The sequence below is a fragment of the Melanerpes formicivorus genome, unplaced genomic scaffold (assembly GCF_026170545.1).
Source record: "Melanerpes formicivorus ecotype bairdi unplaced genomic scaffold, bMelFor1.0.p_v2 SCAF_10, whole genome shotgun sequence".
Classification (NCBI taxonomy): Eukaryota; Metazoa; Chordata; class Aves; order Piciformes; family Picidae; genus Melanerpes; species Melanerpes formicivorus.
Genome location: NW_027142362.1, coordinates 15720764 through 15739239, shown reverse-complemented (window position 1 = coordinate 15739239; position 18476 = coordinate 15720764). Strand labels below are relative to the sequence as shown.

At 36.9% G+C, this 18476-nt stretch overlaps 1 protein-coding gene across 3 annotated transcripts in view; it reads left to right on the top strand.

The window, feature by feature from the left end:
- The window catches only part of NEDD4 (NEDD4 E3 ubiquitin protein ligase), a 54711-nt gene extending 36455 nt beyond the window's left edge, over positions 1-18256 (top strand). For all 3 annotated transcript variants that reach the window (XM_068143885.1, XM_068143886.1, XM_068143884.1), the window contains 21 exons: positions 562-731; positions 1384-1501; positions 1631-1798; positions 3489-3554; positions 4222-4341; positions 4788-4994; positions 5834-5911; positions 6153-6207; positions 6297-6355; positions 7283-7348; positions 8687-8916; positions 9487-9608; positions 9708-9778; positions 11096-11191; positions 12094-12167; positions 12316-12376; positions 12987-13046; positions 13139-13246; positions 13813-13909; positions 16315-16387; positions 16469-18256. In XM_068143885.1, the coding sequence (XP_067999986.1) occupies positions 562-731; positions 1384-1501; positions 1631-1798; positions 3489-3554; positions 4222-4341; positions 4788-4994; positions 5834-5911; positions 6153-6207; positions 6297-6355; positions 7283-7348; positions 8687-8916; positions 9487-9608; positions 9708-9778; positions 11096-11191; positions 12094-12167; positions 12316-12376; positions 12987-13046; positions 13139-13246; positions 13813-13909; positions 16315-16387; positions 16469-16571 (2202 nt within the window). In that variant the 3' untranslated portion in view covers positions 16572-18256. The remainder of the gene's footprint in view (positions 1-561; positions 732-1383; positions 1502-1630; positions 1799-3488; positions 3555-4221; positions 4342-4787; positions 4995-5833; positions 5912-6152; positions 6208-6296; positions 6356-7282; positions 7349-8686; positions 8917-9486; positions 9609-9707; positions 9779-11095; positions 11192-12093; positions 12168-12315; positions 12377-12986; positions 13047-13138; positions 13247-13812; positions 13910-16314; positions 16388-16468) is intronic.
- Positions 18257-18476: the final 220 nt, after the last annotated feature.

Here is an 18476-nt window from a genome sequence, read left to right as displayed (position 1 = left end):
GTTTTGTTCTAGTGCTGACTTGCCATGAGTCTGTGTAACTGACTTGTTTTAGGATTAATGGAAGTACCATTGTCCAGTATTTCTGCTGCTGAGCTCAGAACTTCAACTCTTTCTGATTTATAGGGATATTTTGATCTTAACTGCTTGACATGTGTAATCTTTTGCAAGCACATCCAATTGAGATCAATAGTTTCAAGACATAACTCTAATTAGCATTACCATCTTTGCTGTAATGAAACTTTCTGCTACAAAATTGTATGCTGATCTTACTGGTTTGCACCATATCTGTTAAGTGAAATTTTAAAAACTCTATTCTGTGAATGCTGTTCATTTTCCTGGAACAATCATCTTTTGATGCTCATATGTTTGAAGAAATCGTGTTCTGCATGCATAATTCATCCTATTATGCCTTGAGAAATACACACAATAAACCTCAGAGCCAGTCGTGCTGGCTTAAGATGTAATGGAACTGCATTTTAGTTAAAAGAGGGGTGCTTGAATAAATTAAGATACTTTTTCAACTTTGGTAATATTAAACTTAGTTAATGTTCTATTTCTTAGCCGGGGTGGATTATACTGGACCAACCAGATGCTGCTAGCCAACCACAACAGCAACAGGAGGAATCTCCTCCGCTGCCTTCAGGCTGGGAAGAAAGGCAAGACATCCTTGGCAGGACCTACTACGTCAATCATGAATTCAGAAGAACACAGTGGAAAAGACCAACTGCTCAGTATGTCTTTGACCTGACAATTCAAGTCTTACATTACTATAACTAGTTCAATCTAGTTACGTTGAAAGCAAGGAGAACTAGAAAGTGAACAGCTTGAGAATTACTAGAGATGTTTCCATAGTTTAACCTTCAAGGCCACGTGTAATTGTCACTGGCTAGTGGTCATTTCAACTGCATAGTACTCTTCCAGTTCTCTGAAGTATGCCTTCTGATAGAAACTGCTTGCAATTGAAAAAGATAACTGTAGTAATGGAAACTGTTTTCCAGCTGTAAGCATGGTTCCTCCTCAACAGCAGGGACTGCGTTGAATTAATTATCCAGGGGTTTTTCAGTTTTTGGTGTGGGTTTTTTTGGTTGGTTGGTTTGGGGTCTGGGTTGTGTTGGGGTTTTTTTCTCTCTTTTTTTTTTTTTTTTTTTAATTTCATTTGGCATGTGAATTAACAAATACCTGGAATGCTCTAGATTAACTTACACTTCACATTGACATGAATGCTTATTCTTTTTAACTAGTATACATGAGTTATTGTAGCTCATGACTGTTACTTTTTCATCTGCCAAAATGACCATGCTGTGTGTATGTGGTGTTAGCTTAGCTTACTGTTGAAAGGTAAAATATGGCTCCCATGTGCTGACTTCCTCCACACCCCAACAGGGACAATGTAGCCGTTGCAGATATTGGTAGTGTGCAGCTGGAGGCCCAGCACGTGTTCACTCATCGGCGACAAATATCAGAGGATACAGAAAATCTAGACAACAGAGATTCCCCTGAGGTAAAAAACAGTCTCTAAATGTTCCTGATATGCAAGCAACCTTTAAATCTAGTCAAAGTTTGTCTTAACTACCTGTAGCTTGGAACTACTACCTTGTTTTTAATTGTTTTTTCCCTTTTCTTTTCAAAGAGCTGGGAAATTATAACTGAAGATGAGGCAACAATGTACAGCAATCAGAACCTTCAAATACCTCTTTCACAGAGTAATTGTGATATACAGACTCACCTTGCAGAAGAATTGAATACCAGACTTACTACCTCTGGAAGTTCAGCTACTGGCCAGTCAGCAGCCTACACTGTAAATTATTTTTCTGATAGTTCTAATGTACAGAGATATCTGTAGTATTTTGCACAAGATGTTCCTACTGATATAATTAGGTCCATAAATTTAAGAGTTACATTTTTAACCTTTAATTCAGAGAATTTAAGAATTAGTAATGTTTTTACTGTAGAATGATACTGCTTGAGATTAAAGCAGACATGTATGAACTATTTTTCAGTCTGTAAATCTACCTCTCACTCTAGTACCATACTGAGTGTTGCTGGAAACTACAGATGAAGGAAACTGTCTGTATCCTGAGAACTTATTTCTAAGGAGATTGTGGTGTATTGGTTACTTTTTCCACTAAGACAGTTTTTAAGATAATTCACTTTTCATTGTAAATGTTGGGATAAAGTTTTATCCTTATGCTGAGTAAACCTAGTGACTCTGTAGCAGGGAAAAAGGAACCTTGTTCATACAGTTCTACAGCCCTTGAAGCAGTTATGAAACTTACCTGACCTTTCAGTCTGTTCAGCTTGCAAACCCAACAGAAAGCTGTTCTCTTTTTCTTGCAGTTCTGTTTATTCACAGTTTTAGTGAGTTGAAACAGTGTGCTAGCTTGTCTGACAAATACTAGGATGGCTAAGGGGAAGCAGCAGTAGTACTTAGCCAGGAGTGCGACTTGGTTTTTTGGTGGTAGCAAGCAATTAAATAAGCTCAGCTGTCTTGTGAAACCTGAGCTCCACAAACAGCCTTGTAACTTGATACGTGACTTGCAGAGTCTGCTGTCCATTGAGGAAAGCCTATAAGGTGACCCAGACAATCTTAGGTTGTAAGATTTTGGTATTTAAATAAAATTAGTAGCCTATATGAGGCTGAAAATGCTATTCCAAGTGTAAATTTGGAATTGTCTGTGTTTCCTTAAGTTTGTACAAATATATCACTACTGTTGCTGTAAACAGCAAAGTGGGAGTAACAAGAATTTTTCTTCATCTCTGCTGTTCAGAATCATATGGATAGCAAAGAAATGCATTACAGCTTGCTAGGGTGGTCTAAACAAAGAAAGCAACAGATGTGCAAATTATTTGCAAGAGCCAGCTAGTGTGACAGTCTTGCCTCCCTTCACCTCCATCCCTACACTGGAGGGGGTGGGGGAAAGGCTTAATTGTGCCTTTTTTTAATAAAAGTATTGTGAAAGGATGTGGTAGACAGGGAAAGAGCCTTCAAATAATCAGAGAACATCTGGAGTAAGATAAAATACCATTGCTTAGTTTTAGCAGATCTAACTATGGCTCTAAGCAGAAAGGTGGGTGCTTATGCTAAGCCAGGGACTGAATTACTCTTCTTCAACTGATGTCTCACTCTCATGTCTTGTCATTACTAACTTAATCTAGTCTGAAAATTTGTGTTACCTCTGAATATATTACAGGCTTTAGTATCCTGTCAAGTAAGTTCTATACTGTAATTTCAATTGCAATGTAATTGGTTGCAATTAATTTTAATGTTTCATGTGCCAAAGCATCCATTGTTAGGGTTTTCAAAACTTTCACAACTCTTTTTGTGCTGATTTAAGGTTGTAGTAGGCACTGTGAACTTAATGTTTCTGGTGCCAAAAATACTCTATTACAGTAACATTACAAAACAAAACTTCATTCAGGATGAAAATTGTAGTAGCCTAAAATGTGATAACATTAGCTAATATGTCATTCCTCTTCACTTCTTCAAGAACCATTCCAGCAGAAGAGGTAGTCTGCAAACATACAGAGCTGAAGAGCAGCCTGCACATCCAGTGGTATGTCATTTTCCAGAAAACGCACTCATGTGTACCTGAAAGGTTTTCTGAATGTAGCCCCTTTAAAACAAAACAAACCACAACCAAAACTGTATGTATTGTATGCTGACAATTAAAATGAGATTTGGTCTTCTGCTTCTGACAGCTCTCCTTACAAAATTGCAATTATGAGTCCAACAAGATCGGAGTTGTAAAGCTTTCCTCTTCCAACTTTGTGGGTTTGGTTTAACATTAGCTTAATGTATGGATAGAGCCTGCACAAGGAAGTAGTCTTCCCATGAAGATAAGAATCATTTGTGGTTTTATCCAACTGCTTTATAATTGAGAGCTGTACCACCATCCTTACATTATGTTTTCATGGCAGCACTGCAAACTATGAGCTCACAGCTAGAAGTATTTTGACTGGGTCAGCCATGCCGAAACCAGGTATACTTGAATCCTTTTAGACAGGGAACATGAATTAAAAAACAACAACAACAAAAAAATCTGTTGCTTTGTACTATTCAGTAAAGACATATACTGCTCTCCTATTTTATCTACTTGGTGAAAAATCATGAACTTTCTGGATTATAGTTTTGTGGGGTTTAATTTGACAGAGGAAAGCCTTTTTCACAGTTAGTTTCATTGTTTTCTTAACTGTTTTTCTTATGTTACTGCTAATACCTAGTTGTTGCCTACTTCATCGGGATTACCCCCAGGCTGGGAAGAGCGACAAGATGAAAAAGGGAGGTCATATTATATAGATCACAATTCTAGAACCACTACCTGGATAAAGCCAGTTGTACAGGTACTATCTGTCTCCTGATTTATTATTGTTTTTGTTTGCTTAACCTTTTAAGTATCTCCCATAATAGAAGTAAGGTTTAGAGATCCCTTTGAAATAAAACACATGCAAGGTATGAATTGGTGAAGCACTATATAACACATCTCAGAGAATACAGCCAGAGTTAGGAACAATTTTCCTTATGGCAAGTCATTCTACTAGTAATGTACTAAGAAAGCCTTCTGGAGTGTAACAGTTGATTGACAAGCCTGAAAGACTTCTTTTAACCTTGACAATTGTTAGTCAATGTTGCTGATGCTAGACTAAATAAATCTATGTGTTGTCTTGCTTTACGCAGCTGCATTCAAGAGTCCAAATCTTAGGTTAATAGAGACTACATTGCTATACAGGGTTTTGATTTGCTTTTCAATTTTTTTTTTTATCTTTCTTTTTTTGGTAATTTACAATAGATTGCTACAGAAACAGGTCAGTTGTCTGCTGCACAAAGCGTTTCTACAGGAAGACAACCACAAGCAACGTCAAGTGATTCATCACAACAGTCTTCTCAGCAGCAGCTTGAAGTGGAGCAAGGATTTCTCCCTAAAGGCTGGGAAGTCCGGCATGCACCTAATGGGAGACCATTCTTTATTGACCACAATACCAAAACTACAACATGGGTAATGGAAAACTGCTCCCATGGACTGAAATTCTAGTTCCTCTCAAGTCAAAAGTTTTGTTGCTTTCAGCAAGCTTCTGTAAATTGCTTCAGTGCCAAGACACCTGTGTCATGTCTGTTAAAGAACATATGCAAGTTCAGAAGTCCCTTCCAACCCCTATCACTCTGATTATGAATGACACAAACTATATTGGTGCTTGGAAGTAGGAAAATACTGATGTATACAGGAATATGGTTTGCAGATGTAAAGCATCTGCGAAATGACACATCTGTCATAACTACAAAACTGCAATAGCTTGTGTGTGCTGCCACAGAAATCAGTTTTGTAAACTTCAACAGGAAATCCATTGCCTTGACCTATCACATGGAGAGTGCACAGTGTAGATTTCTGTGAATTCTTAAGCAGGCCAGGTGCAGCTGCAATATGGATGAGGAAGTTGTACAGCTATAGCTCCACAGAGTGGCACTGTGGACCACTAAGCAGTGCTAGTACATGGACTTAAGCTTTTAAAGACTAGGTCGGTATTACTGTCAGGTGAATGAGAAACAGAGAAATGCATTAACGAATTCAAAGTGAACATTCATTTCTTTAGGATTATGGGAAGACCTGATTTAACACAAATACTTTCCCCCTAATCCCCAAACAACAACAAAAACCAACCACCTAACCCAAAAAAAGCACAAAGTGTGCCAGAAAACATGTGGAACTACCTGGTTGCAGTATATGCAGCAGTTGTCTCATTGATACTGGGCATATTGTTTACACGGTCTTTGATACAGAGGGGAAATTTAAAGGCAAAACAAAAGGATTTTAACATGCTGCTTGTTTTGTTTTCAAAGGAAGATCCAAGACTGAAAGTTTCTGCTCATCCAAGGAGAAAGACTTCCCTAGATCCAGCAGACCCAGGCCCATTACCAGTAAGTAAACCATTTTATACTTGTTTTGTAGAAACAGCAACTAACATTCTTAAACTAGCATTATTGAAACTTGCACATGAGAATATCCAGCTTGCTTTTTTACATTCAGAAAATACTCTATTTTGAATTCTAGTGTTGAGGATACATGGAAGGGGGGAAATGCCCCCAGCTGTAGATCATGTTGAATTCTATGCAAACTGTGTGGTCAAAAATTTATAATTGAAGTCTCTCCTCCTTACAGCCAGGGTGGGAAGAGAGAACTCATACAGATGGAAGAATATTCTTCATAAACCACAGTATGTACAACATAGTATTCTCCTTCAGTCATCATTTGATTTCTGAATATTATCTAAATTAATAGAACTAATTAAGAAATGTCTTGCAGATACAAAGAAAACACAGTGGGAAGATCCTCGACTGCAGAATGTGGCAATAACCGGACCAGTAAGCTTTCTTATGTAGCTTTACATATTTTTTCCAAGAATATTACTAGTAGAGTCCACACTGTTGCCATTTATCAGATGCTCAGTCTAGAAGATAAAACCAAGGCATATTTTTCTTTCTTTTTAAAGACTGGTTAGAAAGCTTCCTGTGGAAATTATCTTTTAAATGTCAGGAAAAAAAACACATGGGCTCCCAGAGGAGTAAGAAAACTTCTTTATAGACTGGGGTGGGGCAGATTTGAAGAGGTTAAGAAACTAACACCACCACCCAACCTCAATGTCCAAAACAAAACTAGCTCAATTCATAAAGTAAACTTGAAAGGGGGGGGACACACGGACACAATGGCTTTAAAAGGAATGAAGTTACTTTCCGACTTAAAAATAATTAGCTAGCCTTGATCCGTAATCTGAAGCGCGAAATTACCAGAACTAATTGCAAAGACGGTGCACATTATAATTATAGACGGGTTTTAGTGTTCAGCTGATATCTGTATTTATTAATAGCCCACATGTGTAAACAACCTTCTCTGTCCATGGAAAATAGAGGTATTTGTAGCCAGGTCTCTTATGATACAGCAAGGAAAGACTATGCGTTATGTAAGCCACCAAAGGCATTTTGGTTACTTTGATCTGTGCCTATCAGTGATCTTGGTCACATCAACTAACAGTGAAGTAGAGGATATATTCTATGGAACTGATCAGAGCAAAGGATCTGAACAAAGAAGTACTTTCCATTCCAGAGGTAGTGAACTGTCCATGTATTTATAAACTGAAAGTCTCCACTGATACTTTGTAAAACATGTATTCCTGTTGTTGGGAACTTAATGCATTGTCTTTTTCACAAATACACAAATAGTTCATAAGTTCATATTAATTGTTAGAGTATCTCAACCACTTTTTTTCATTTCTTTTTTTTTTTTCTCTAAAGGCTGTGCCTTATTCCAGGGACTATAAGCGGAAATATGAGTTCTTCAGAAAGAAATTGAAGAAACAGGTTAGTAATCAGGAGGAATCCAGCAGGTTGAGATACTTACACTCCTTTAAAAAAAAAGGAAAGCTTAGGTTACAGTGAAAGGAAATGAGACTTTAACCTGCTTTAGGAAGTTAGATTTACTGTCTGATCACAAATACATTTGTCAAGTATCAAGCTGGTAACAGTCAGCATTTAATTTAACAGTAGGATTTGGGACTTCATGCATTGAAGAGATTTGAAAATCTAAATGAAGAAATAGAAATTCTAAAAGGTTGAAGTTGTGAACCTTGGAAGTAGGCTGGCAGCACAAAGGTTTGGAAATCACTGATCCAGGATATAATAGATTTTGGAACCCACAATATGAAAATAGAAGTTCTCAGAATAGGTTTTAAACTGTCCAGATAGAACTCTGTACTGTCATCTTGATCTCAGGATAGGTGACTGTAATAAATAAAAACGTTAAGTTTATGCATCTCATTTGCAAGTTGTAGTTTGAAGTCCCAGTGACAGATATATTTATAATGCATAGCAAAAAAGACTGTAAATAGCATCTGGATATCCAGGTAACAATGAGTCTTTGCACAATTGCAATCCAACTTGGTATGCTGTTGAGATACTTTATATGTTTAATAATAGCCTTTGAGTTTAGACCCATGTTTTCCTTTTTATTTATCAAGTCTATCTCTGGCCTTTCTGAAGAAATTGCTGAAATAAACTGGCTGAAAATAGGTGAAATCAAGGAAAGAGTGATGTAATTGATTCAGCAGTTCTATTCCTGGTCTATTAGGGGCTTATTCTGAAAGGTCAGCAGCAAATATGAGCTGCTTGGGTAGTTTTTATTTAAATGTGTTCCTGTGTCATAGATTATATAAACTTTGTGGTTTGTTCCTGTGACTTCAGATTTTAACTGGAGAGACTTATTTTTTTTAAGGTATTGTAGTACTATTTGTTTATTATGCCTATTTTCAGTAAGAGAATGGGACATTTAGCTTTGTAGTTGGAATAGTGAACTAGATGAAATAAGTCAGGTAAAATTGTTCCAAAATAATTTTATTTATAAACTTGGAGGTTTTTTTAATAAAGCTTATGATGTGTTGAATTTTCAGTGCATGAAGGACAACTGAGCATATGCTGTTACCAGTAAGAACATATTTAAAACGTTTTCTTGGTATGAAATGAAGCTTAGTATCAGAAACTCCCATGCTAGTTGAATTTTATGTAAATCAAGCCTCTTGTCCATCATACTGTGTTACATTTCCAAATGATTTTTAAAATGGATTTGTGTGCCATTCTTTATCTGTTCACAGGATTTTCATACTCTGAGCTTTGTTCTATTACTTTTTTCCCCCCTTTTTTTAGAGTGATATTCCAAATAGATTTGAAATGAAAATTCACCGCACAGCAATCCTTGAAGATTCTTACAGAAGAATTGTAGCTGTAAAGAGGGCAGATTTCCTTAAAGCCAGACTGTGGATTGAATTTGATGGTGAAAAAGGTCTTGACTATGGAGGAGTGGCCAGGGAATGGTTCTTCCTTCTCTCTAAAGAAATGTTTAATCCTTATTATGGATTGTTTGAATATTCAGCTACGTAAGTAGTACACATCTGTAAGGAAAGCGTTTCTCATACCTACTTTAATAATGGACTTTCCTTTCCCCCTCTCCCCCCAGACAGTAGGGTTAATACTGCAGTAGTCTGCTCCTAGTTCTTTGACAGAAGAATAATGTGGAGACAGTACCTATATTAATCTTTTTTCAGCAGTCTAACATAAGCCATGTCATCTTTGCATAGGCAATCTTACACTTGTGGTCATCTGCTGGTTAGAGAAGAGGCGGAATTTACCAAATGATGCAGAGAATGTTATTCTAACTACTTAAAATTAATAGGAGTTAATACCTTTTCTTTGTCATATCCCTGACATACAAAGGTAGTTTGTTATATTTCAAAGCTGTTATTGCTGTTGTGCTAATAGAATCTTCATTGAGTATTGTTTAATATTAGATTAGGGATTTATTAACACAAATATGATTATTTTCTCAACTTCCTGAAAAGGAATACCTGATTTAACCAGTGAGGTCTTTCACATCTTTAAATGTGGAACTGTTCCAATAGTACAACATTTTGTTTGTTCTTTCTCTCCTCTTGCTTCCTCAACTTCAGAGATAACTATACTCTACAAATCAATCCAAACTCTGGACTTTGCAATGAAGATCATCTCTCTTACTTCAAGTTTATTGGTCGTGTAGCTGGAATGGCTGTTTACCATGGCAAACTTTTGGATGGTTAGTATTTACTTTATGTAATATGTTATTTAGATTAATATTGTACATATTTTGAATTTTAAGTTATATACAGTTCAATGTATTTTTTCTCTTTCAAAGCCTTTTTTATTCGTCCTTTTTACAAGATGATGCTCCAGAAACCAATTACGCTTCATGATATGGAGTCTGTGGTATGTAGTTTGCTTTATGTTAGGATTTTGTGCCCATATTTTATTTTTTTTATGTATATGTGGGTGTATTATAGATATTTAATGACATTATGAGGGTTTGAAAGTGCATGATTCAAATAAATTTTAGATTAAGTCTTTTAGGTGTAAGTCTGTGTTGTAGTTTAACCCTGGCAGGTAGCTCAGACCCACACTGCTGCTCCCTCACTTTCCCCTGAGGGGATGGGGGAGAGAATTGAAAAGGTGGAAGTGAGACAATTTGTGGTTTGAGATAAAAACAGGCCAATAGGTAAAGTCAAAGCTGTGTGTGCAAGCAAAGCAGGAGGAGGATGTCATTCACCACTTCCTGTGGGCAGGCAGGTTGTTCAGCCATCCCCATGAAAAGAAGGCTCCATCACACTAGCAGTTACTTGAGAGTTTTCTTGTTTGTTTCCCTGCTAATGTTTCCTATCTAGAGTAGTTACAGGGTGAGCAGGGACACCTTCCACTAGATAGGGTTGCACAAAGCTCCATTCAGCTTGTCATTGAACAGTTCCAGAGATGGGGCATCCATGCAATCTCTGGACAGCCTGTTCCAGTGCTTCACCACTCTCACAATAAAGAATTTCTTCCTAATATTGAAGCTAAATCTACCCTTTTTCACTTGAGAACTTTTACCCTTCATCCTGTCTCTACACACTCTGTTATGGAATTCCTCCCCATCTTTCCTGTAGGCTGCCTTTATGTGCTGGAAGGCACTTAAGGCTGCTCTGGAGCCTTCTGTTCTCCAGGCTGAACTCTCTCAGCCTGTCCTTACAGGGAAGGTGTTCCAGCTTCGTGATCCCCTTTGTGGCCCTCCTCTGGATGTGCTGCAGGTCCATGTCTGTCTTATGCTGGGAACCCCAGAGCTGAACATGAGGTCTTATGAGAGCAGAGGGCAGAATCACCTCCCTCAACCTACTGACCATACTTCTCTTAATGCAACCCAGGATACATTTGACTTTAACTTAATTTTAATTTCCTAAGGCTCTTTCCAATAATGTCTAATACTAAAGGGAAGGTAAATACAGAATGACACACAGAAAAGAATCTAAAGTACATTACTTCAGATAATGCTGTGACATCATCATTTTGCTACACCAGATATTTTTGGCCCTGAGATTGCTGAATCTTCAGGTTTTAAACATCTTTTAAAAATAAGTTTGTCCAATTGCAGGATCTCTATATCCAGTACAGGCTTATCCTAGCTAGCAGTGTTCACTGGGCTGTCATGGAGCCTCATACAGATTAAAAGATGGGTACTCTGTTTTGTAATAACTATTTTGTGAATGTCTCTCTTAGGATAGTGAATATTACAATTCTCTGAGATGGATTCTGGAAAACGATCCAACAGAACTGGACCTGAGGTTTGTAGTTGATGAAGAACTTTTTGGCCAGGTTAGTATGTTTATGTAAAGCAGAATCAACAAAATGTCAAAGAAAACATTTGACCTGTGAAATTAGCTGATGTTATCTGTTGTATTAAGAAAAGCCCTTTATTCACAGTTGTGTTGCCTAGTTCACTCACTTCTTTTAGCTGGCATGTTCTCATGCAGTGCTCTACTAGCCTGGCTGTGATGCAATAAAGGACTTAAAAATAAGCAGAGCATTAAAAAATAGCTTCTGCTTTTTTTTTTTAAGTAATGCTTGTATCCAAATGTAGCTGCTGCTGCTGGAAAGAATGATCTGTTTTGGAAATGGAATAAGCACATTTGTTGTGCGGAAGCATCCAAGATAAGTCATGTAGAAATATCACAAGTCTTGAATAAAAATTCCAAATTAAAGGTGCCAAATAGATCTAAGTAGGATAATAACCTTTCTAGTCTTGTGTAGCTAAAGTGATCTTGAGCAGAAGTGTGAAAATGTGCACCTGTAATGAACTGAAATAAGGTATATGTCTATTGAAGTTCCAGTAGTACAAATCATGATGTAACAGATGTGCCTACTGCTTCACTTCTTTACTGGGACCATTGCTGAAATTGTTCTGTAAGCGTTTCTCCTCGGTTTTGAAAAACTGATGGGTCATGGAATGTGCAGTTTCTCAAGTTCATGTTACTGGGAACTTGAGTGCAGGTCAGGAAAAATGCAGTCTGACATCCCTGAATAGATGGTGGTTGTTCTTTTTCAAACTTTTTAAGAAGCAATCAACCGGATTCTGTTTATTCGGGTAGCCTGTGAAAATGGTTTTGTTTCTCCTAGTTCTCAAATTCTGCAGTCTTCAAGAGTTAACTAAATTACACAATATTAATATATGAATTCTATTACATGCTTATCTCATTTATTCTTTGTATTACTCATAGACCCATCAACATGAACTGAAGAGTGGTGGATCAGAAATAGTTGTCACCAACAAGAACAAGAGAGACTACATTCAGTAAGTAGAAGTCACTATGTACAATGTATCTCACTGAATTGCCCCTCTATTCATAGAGGCTGTGTGTAGTGGTATTAACAAAATGAAGTTGTTGTTTTATATATAAATTGGTTTTATTTTAAATGGTTTTGGTTTTCTTTTTTTTCAGTCTTGTAATTCAGTGGAGATTTGTGAGCAGAGTACAGAAGCAAATGGCAGCCTTTAAAGAGGTATAGTTTGAATTACAAAAGAAATTCTAAGAATTCATTGCATCTAATCTTGAGCTTTTTTTAGACATCCTGAACACCCACAAATAATGTTGTTACAGCTATACAAAAGGCATACTCTCTTCATGATATTGTCTGTAGTGTCAGATTTGAATTAGAATAGAGTAAACCAGGTTGGAAGAGACCTTCAGATTTAAAAATCTCTTTGGTATATTTTACTGAGGTGTCTAACATTGGAAAAAAATATATTGCTTCTTTTTCAGTCCACGTTGACAACTTTATAGGTATTACAAACTATTAAATGAACACTGCAGCAATAAAAACTAATTTAATTCTGTTAGTTTTAACTAGCTGGTTTATCTTTATTTGTATAAATGGTACTACATATATGACATTCAGACGTAGATATTCACTATCCAGTACTGCACAATAAAAGTATGAGAAATCCAGACTAGAACAGCTATAACCAAACTGGGGACTGCTGGTGTCCAAGCATCTCTATTTCATGTATTGATATTTGACATGCCTGTTTTCTAAAGCATCTAAATGTTGTTCTCTGAACAAAAATGCTTTAATAATGATTTGGGTTTTTTAATTGCTTTCCTCTTTTTAGGGTTTTTTCGAACTAATACCGCAGGATCTCATTAAAATTTTTGATGAAAATGAGCTAGAGGTAAGCGCACCGGGAAAAAGAAAACAAGTTGCGTTGAAACTCAATGTTACGGACTTCAACTTTGGTGGTTTGTGCTTTTGTTTTCTGTGCAGTTATTAATGTGTGGACTGGGAGATGTGGATGTGGCTGATTGGAAACTACATACAAAATACAAAAATGGATACAACATAAACCATCAAGTAATACAGTGGTTCTGGAAGGTAGTATGATCTTATTGGTTTTTTTTTTAACTTACAACCTGTTAGAAAGCTGCTACCTTTCAGCTGTGCTTGTTTGTGTGGTCCATCAATAGGTAGATAAATATTTTACCATTAGAAGTCCTAAGAACGATAATAAGAAAACTAAGATGAGATGCATAGTAAGAATGTCAATACCCTGTCTGACTGGAGTTAAAAAATATTTGTTAGTCTTTTTGGCATGGTTGCACTAAAGAGGTGTTAAACTCTTCTGTTTAATAAATTACAGGAATTTGGCTGTTAGTTCATAACATCAGAAAACTTCAAAGAAAGTAGCAGCCAAATCTTCAAGGGAAGTATTTTAACAGCCTGCTAAGCCAGTAACCATACTCTTGTTACAGTGCCATTAAAAAAAATTGTTGACTTCATAGCTTTTAGCTGTAGACAGAGTAGTAGACTGTGTCACTAAAAACAAAAAGGCATACGTGTATATATAAAGGATAACGATTCAGAGGTAGAAACGGTTGCATAAATCTACTAGCTTCAAAGTGTGAATCTAAATCTTTACTTGTAATTATTATCATACATAGGCAGTTGTAATGATGGACTCTGAAAAAAGAATAAGATTGCTTCAGTTTGTTACTGGCACATCACGTGTACCTATGAATGGGTTTGCTGAGCTGTATGGTGAGTACTTATGATTGCATTCACAATTAAGTAACAGAGAATACGGTACTGCTGTTGTCATGATTTTTGACTTCTAACATAGGACAGGCACATTATTTTTTCAGATTTTAAAAGCATATTAGTATGCAGTGAGTGTTACATGAAGCTAAGTTGAAGAGTCACACAGATCACACATTTTCCATGTTCTATAAATTTAGTTCTGGGTTTGGAAGTCTGTAAATGTAGAGGACTTCTCAATTTAATGCAGATTTTTAGTTATACAGAGCTGCAAAAATCCCTGTGTAACACAAGATAGAGCTTAAAGAAAATTCTCCATTATCTTAAGATAGGATTACAAAGATATTGCTGGCATCAGCAGTTAACTTCAGATTCTCCTAAGTTCCCCAACTGCTTTTATCTGCTCAAAAGCCACAGTTGCACCAAGACAATTATTTGTCAGGATATACTCTAAGGGGGACCACTGAAATGACACAGGTTAAACATAATGACAGAAGAAAAGTAGTGGGCCTATAGTGCAGAGAGTTAAGCAAGGAAATGGCAGCAGGGAGCAGATTTCAATACCCAAGCCAGAGAAGCCACTGTGGGCAAGCAGATAGAACAACCCACAAAGGGTGGGGAAGTGTTTTGCCTATGGGAAGTCTGTTTACAGCTGCCATCAGCTTTGTGTTTTCCACTAGATTACTTTTTTTAATGCTAAAGTGCTTGAGGTCCTATGCAACTGACTGAATAGCCTAACTTGCATATTTGAATAAACATTTCTTCCTTTATGAAAAACAGTAATTTGTTTTATGAAACACTAGAACTGTGGACAAACACCACCTACCCTATCTCCCCATTTCTGTCTTCATTATAAATCTGGGTTTATTTTTCTGTTCTGTCAGTGAGTAATTTGTGAGTTCCAGTGGAAAGGGCAGTGCCCTCAGCAAATTTGACACGTGTGTACTGTTTACCTGAATCTTTGTGCTGTTGGGAGTTTAAAGCATGTGCTTATTTCAGTGGAACCCAATCAGACTTCTACTGCCTTGTGTTTTGTGTCTAAAAACACTAATGGAGAAGGAACTAAAGAATGATGTAGGGAAAGTAACTGTTGGAGCCCTTAGCTTCCTTATGCTCTGGGATTAGGAGCATCTTGAGCAGTTTTCTGGCCAAGTCCTTTTCAGTAGTTCTTTTCACTCATTAATGGAAAATTCGGTTAACAGTTGTTTTGCACAGTGCTTTGTTTGTTTCTCTTACTTGTGCTTTACTGTGGCCAGCATGCCATCCTCACTAAACCCCAGCCACAATCCCATTTCCAGTATCTGCTTCTATTTAAAGAGCTGTAGGTTCTTCTGTACTTCCCGTTGGTACATTGCTGCTACGGGGCTGCCGCTGTGGGAGTTCCAGTCCTACCTGGGGCTGCAGCCCTGGAGCTGGCTTTTCTAAGCAAGAGATCTCCCTCTGGTGGCCCAGAGAGGCATTTCTGCTCATAAGAAAGAAGTGCTTGGTGTCTGGGACCAAATCCACCCAAGTTTGAGAGCTTAGGACACTGAACAGGAGTGGCTCTTATGTCTTGTCTTTCCCTTGCTCTGCTTTGTCAGTCTCCAGTTAATTAGTTAGATAACTAAAATGCAGACTTACTCTTACTTAGCTGTTAAAAGGGAGCTTTATCATGTCATGTGGTAAAATGTACCATCAGTGACAGAACTGCTTCTCCGCTTCATTCTTACTCCAGGTATTCTTACTAATTACCTTTTCTAACCATCCTTCTGCATTGAAGAAACATATAACCAAAGGAGAAGATAAAGAGGAAGAGCTGTTAGTGGTCCCACAACTACTGGCATACCTGTGATTGTTGATGTTTTAATCTTTCCTTAAATTATTGTTCAAACTACACATTCTTCACCAGACATGCACAGATGCTTTGAACAGCTCTAGGAAACAGTTACAAAATGCCCTCTGCATCCACTTGGCAAGAGTTAAGAGATTGAGGAAACTTTTGGACATGACCTGCTGTAAGGCACAGGTATAGCTAGCGCTGCACTTGCTATTAGGTGCATCCCTGGAATATGCATATGGTCACCATGTTTCAAAAAGTTCTCAGTCTGTGTAAGTAAAGGTGGAGAAAGACTGCTTTCTGCCAGGTCATAGAACTTGGCATGTTGTCATGAGCAAAACCAACTACTACATATATACATTTAGGTTTTAAGATTTCTTCACTGAAGTTGTAAGTGTGTCTTGGAATTAAGATGTATCATTGGGCATTTCTTGCTATAAGTGAATTGGGGTGAGCAACCATTAGTGAGTGTTTTGATAGCTCCTGATAATGTCAGAATTTGATTACAAAAATCCAAAGTATTTAATAATTTGAATTTCTAAGTATAAAAGAATCTCATAATGGGGTGGAAATGATATATTCTTTCCTGCAGGTTCAAATGGGCCACAGTTGTTTACAGTTGAGCAGTGGGGTACCCCTGAAAAACTGCCGAGAGCTCATACCTGGTGAGTACTTAGGTTAGGTAAACTACAATGTTTATTAGTAAAGAGTGATAAATTACTTAATAGTCCTCATCTGTTTTTCAGCTTTAATCGCTTGGATTTGCCTCCATACGAGTCGTTTGAAGATCTGTGGGATAAACTCCTTCTAGCGATTGAAAATACTCAGGGTTTTGATGGGGTCGATTAAGATGCAGGCGTAATTCGTAATGGTCCAGTGCTGCAACTTCATTTCAAGGGTTTACAAACAAATTTGAATTTTCCAGGGACTACCGCTGTTTTTAGTCACACGGCTATCGAATTGTCAGAGTATCAGCTGTAAAATAAGTATTAAAAGATTTACTAACTTTTTAAAATGTATTTTGCTGTTTCCCCAGTTTTGTGTACTTTGCTCATAACTAGAACATAGACATTGGGTGGGCCAGTGCCAAGGAAGTAAAAAACTAAAATGTTTTGAAGCTGTTGCTTCTTCTACAGTATTTGACAGACTGCTCTGCAGTAAACTACTGAAGTAAAACTGTGAAGAAAGCTTTGCAAGGGGGTATAAATTTGACTTGCTGCTTGAAGAGGAAGAACTGAAATTGTTAAACTGTTTTTAACAAAGCAAAACCAAAAACTAAGCCAATAAACTTCATGTAATGCAATGTCATAATCTGCTGCTTCAAGCTGTTTGCTGCCCATGTGCCCTCAGCACTTTGCAATTCAGCATATTAGGTGAAACGTGGAAAAGTGGCTTTTTTGCTTCATCAGCCATCATTTTGTAGAACATCAGCTTGCTGACATGTTTTATTTGGTAGATTTGTTTCTAACTTGCTTTTGTTAAAACAGTGTAAAAAAAAAAAACCCAGGATTTTTATATAAAACAAGACAAGCAGCATCATTTTGAATTGCAATGAGAACTTACATCCATTTTTTTTGTCAGAATTTGTATACTGTCATCGGTCATCACTCTTTTGGATAAATTTGTAATGGTTTCGATTCAGCCTTTTGCAACAAATGAATCTTAAAGTGGAATTTGTCTGGATATCAGTCAGTATTAGTTACTGGTAGTTAGAGGCCTTTATTATCCATTCTTGCAGTATTGCACTACGTAACAATAAATAACATGTTTACAGGGTTTTCTGGGCCAAATTCAGCAGTCTGATATGTGCAGACTTCTGAGCTGCATGGAGGTTGTGCATGTGTCACCAGGTGCAGAATTTGGTTCTGTAATATGTTTACAGGTTATACTAGTTTCTATAGCTGCATTTTTATATTATTTTTTTTTTCTCCACTGTTAGTCTAGAAACCAAAATTGTTAATACAGTGTAACCAAAGTCATTAGCAACAATGTGCAATTTATTGTAGATCAACTTGTCCTATAAATGCGAGTTTGATTTATTTTGTAAATGTGGGTATTTTTTGGTATTGATTTTAACACTCTCTTTGGAGCAAGTGCTGGTTAAAATGATTAACAAAGTTAGTTCTAAAAGGAAAAAAATCAGTTTCTATATCTGGCTTGCTCTAATTTTTAAATTGTTATTACAAATACCATCTAAGGAAATGACAGTACCTTGCTTTTGGCCAGCAAATTTCTGTTTAGTCACAGTCTTTATAAATATGCAAGGAAGTGTAGCACATCTCTCTACAAAGACTTGTAAATTATGTAACAAATGTCATGGGTCTTAAGGGATATTTAAAATCCCACTTTGTTTTATTCTTTGACTAGGTCATTAGGTCTGAGAATATTACATGTAAATAAAGGTAACTTATACAAATTTCCCAAATCTATATGCAGTTTTGTAAAACAAGAAAGATATATCAGTAAATCTGTAAAGATTTGAATATAGCAGGTTTTCTTGCAAACTTTAAAGTATAAAATAAGGATCCTGAAAGCAGTAAATAAAAGTTTATTCTAAATACATTGTGACTCAGTTCTTTGAAGTGCAAATTAGTACTCTTGACATAGCAAGAATTCAGTAATTCTAGTACTTCTGGGTAGGCTGGGGCAGCAGTTCCACTACTATACACTGCTACCTTTGTGCAGGTGTTGAAGTGCAGTAGTGCTGCAGTGCTGTCTGCTCCCATGCAGTCCTTGCAAAACTAATACCAGGTT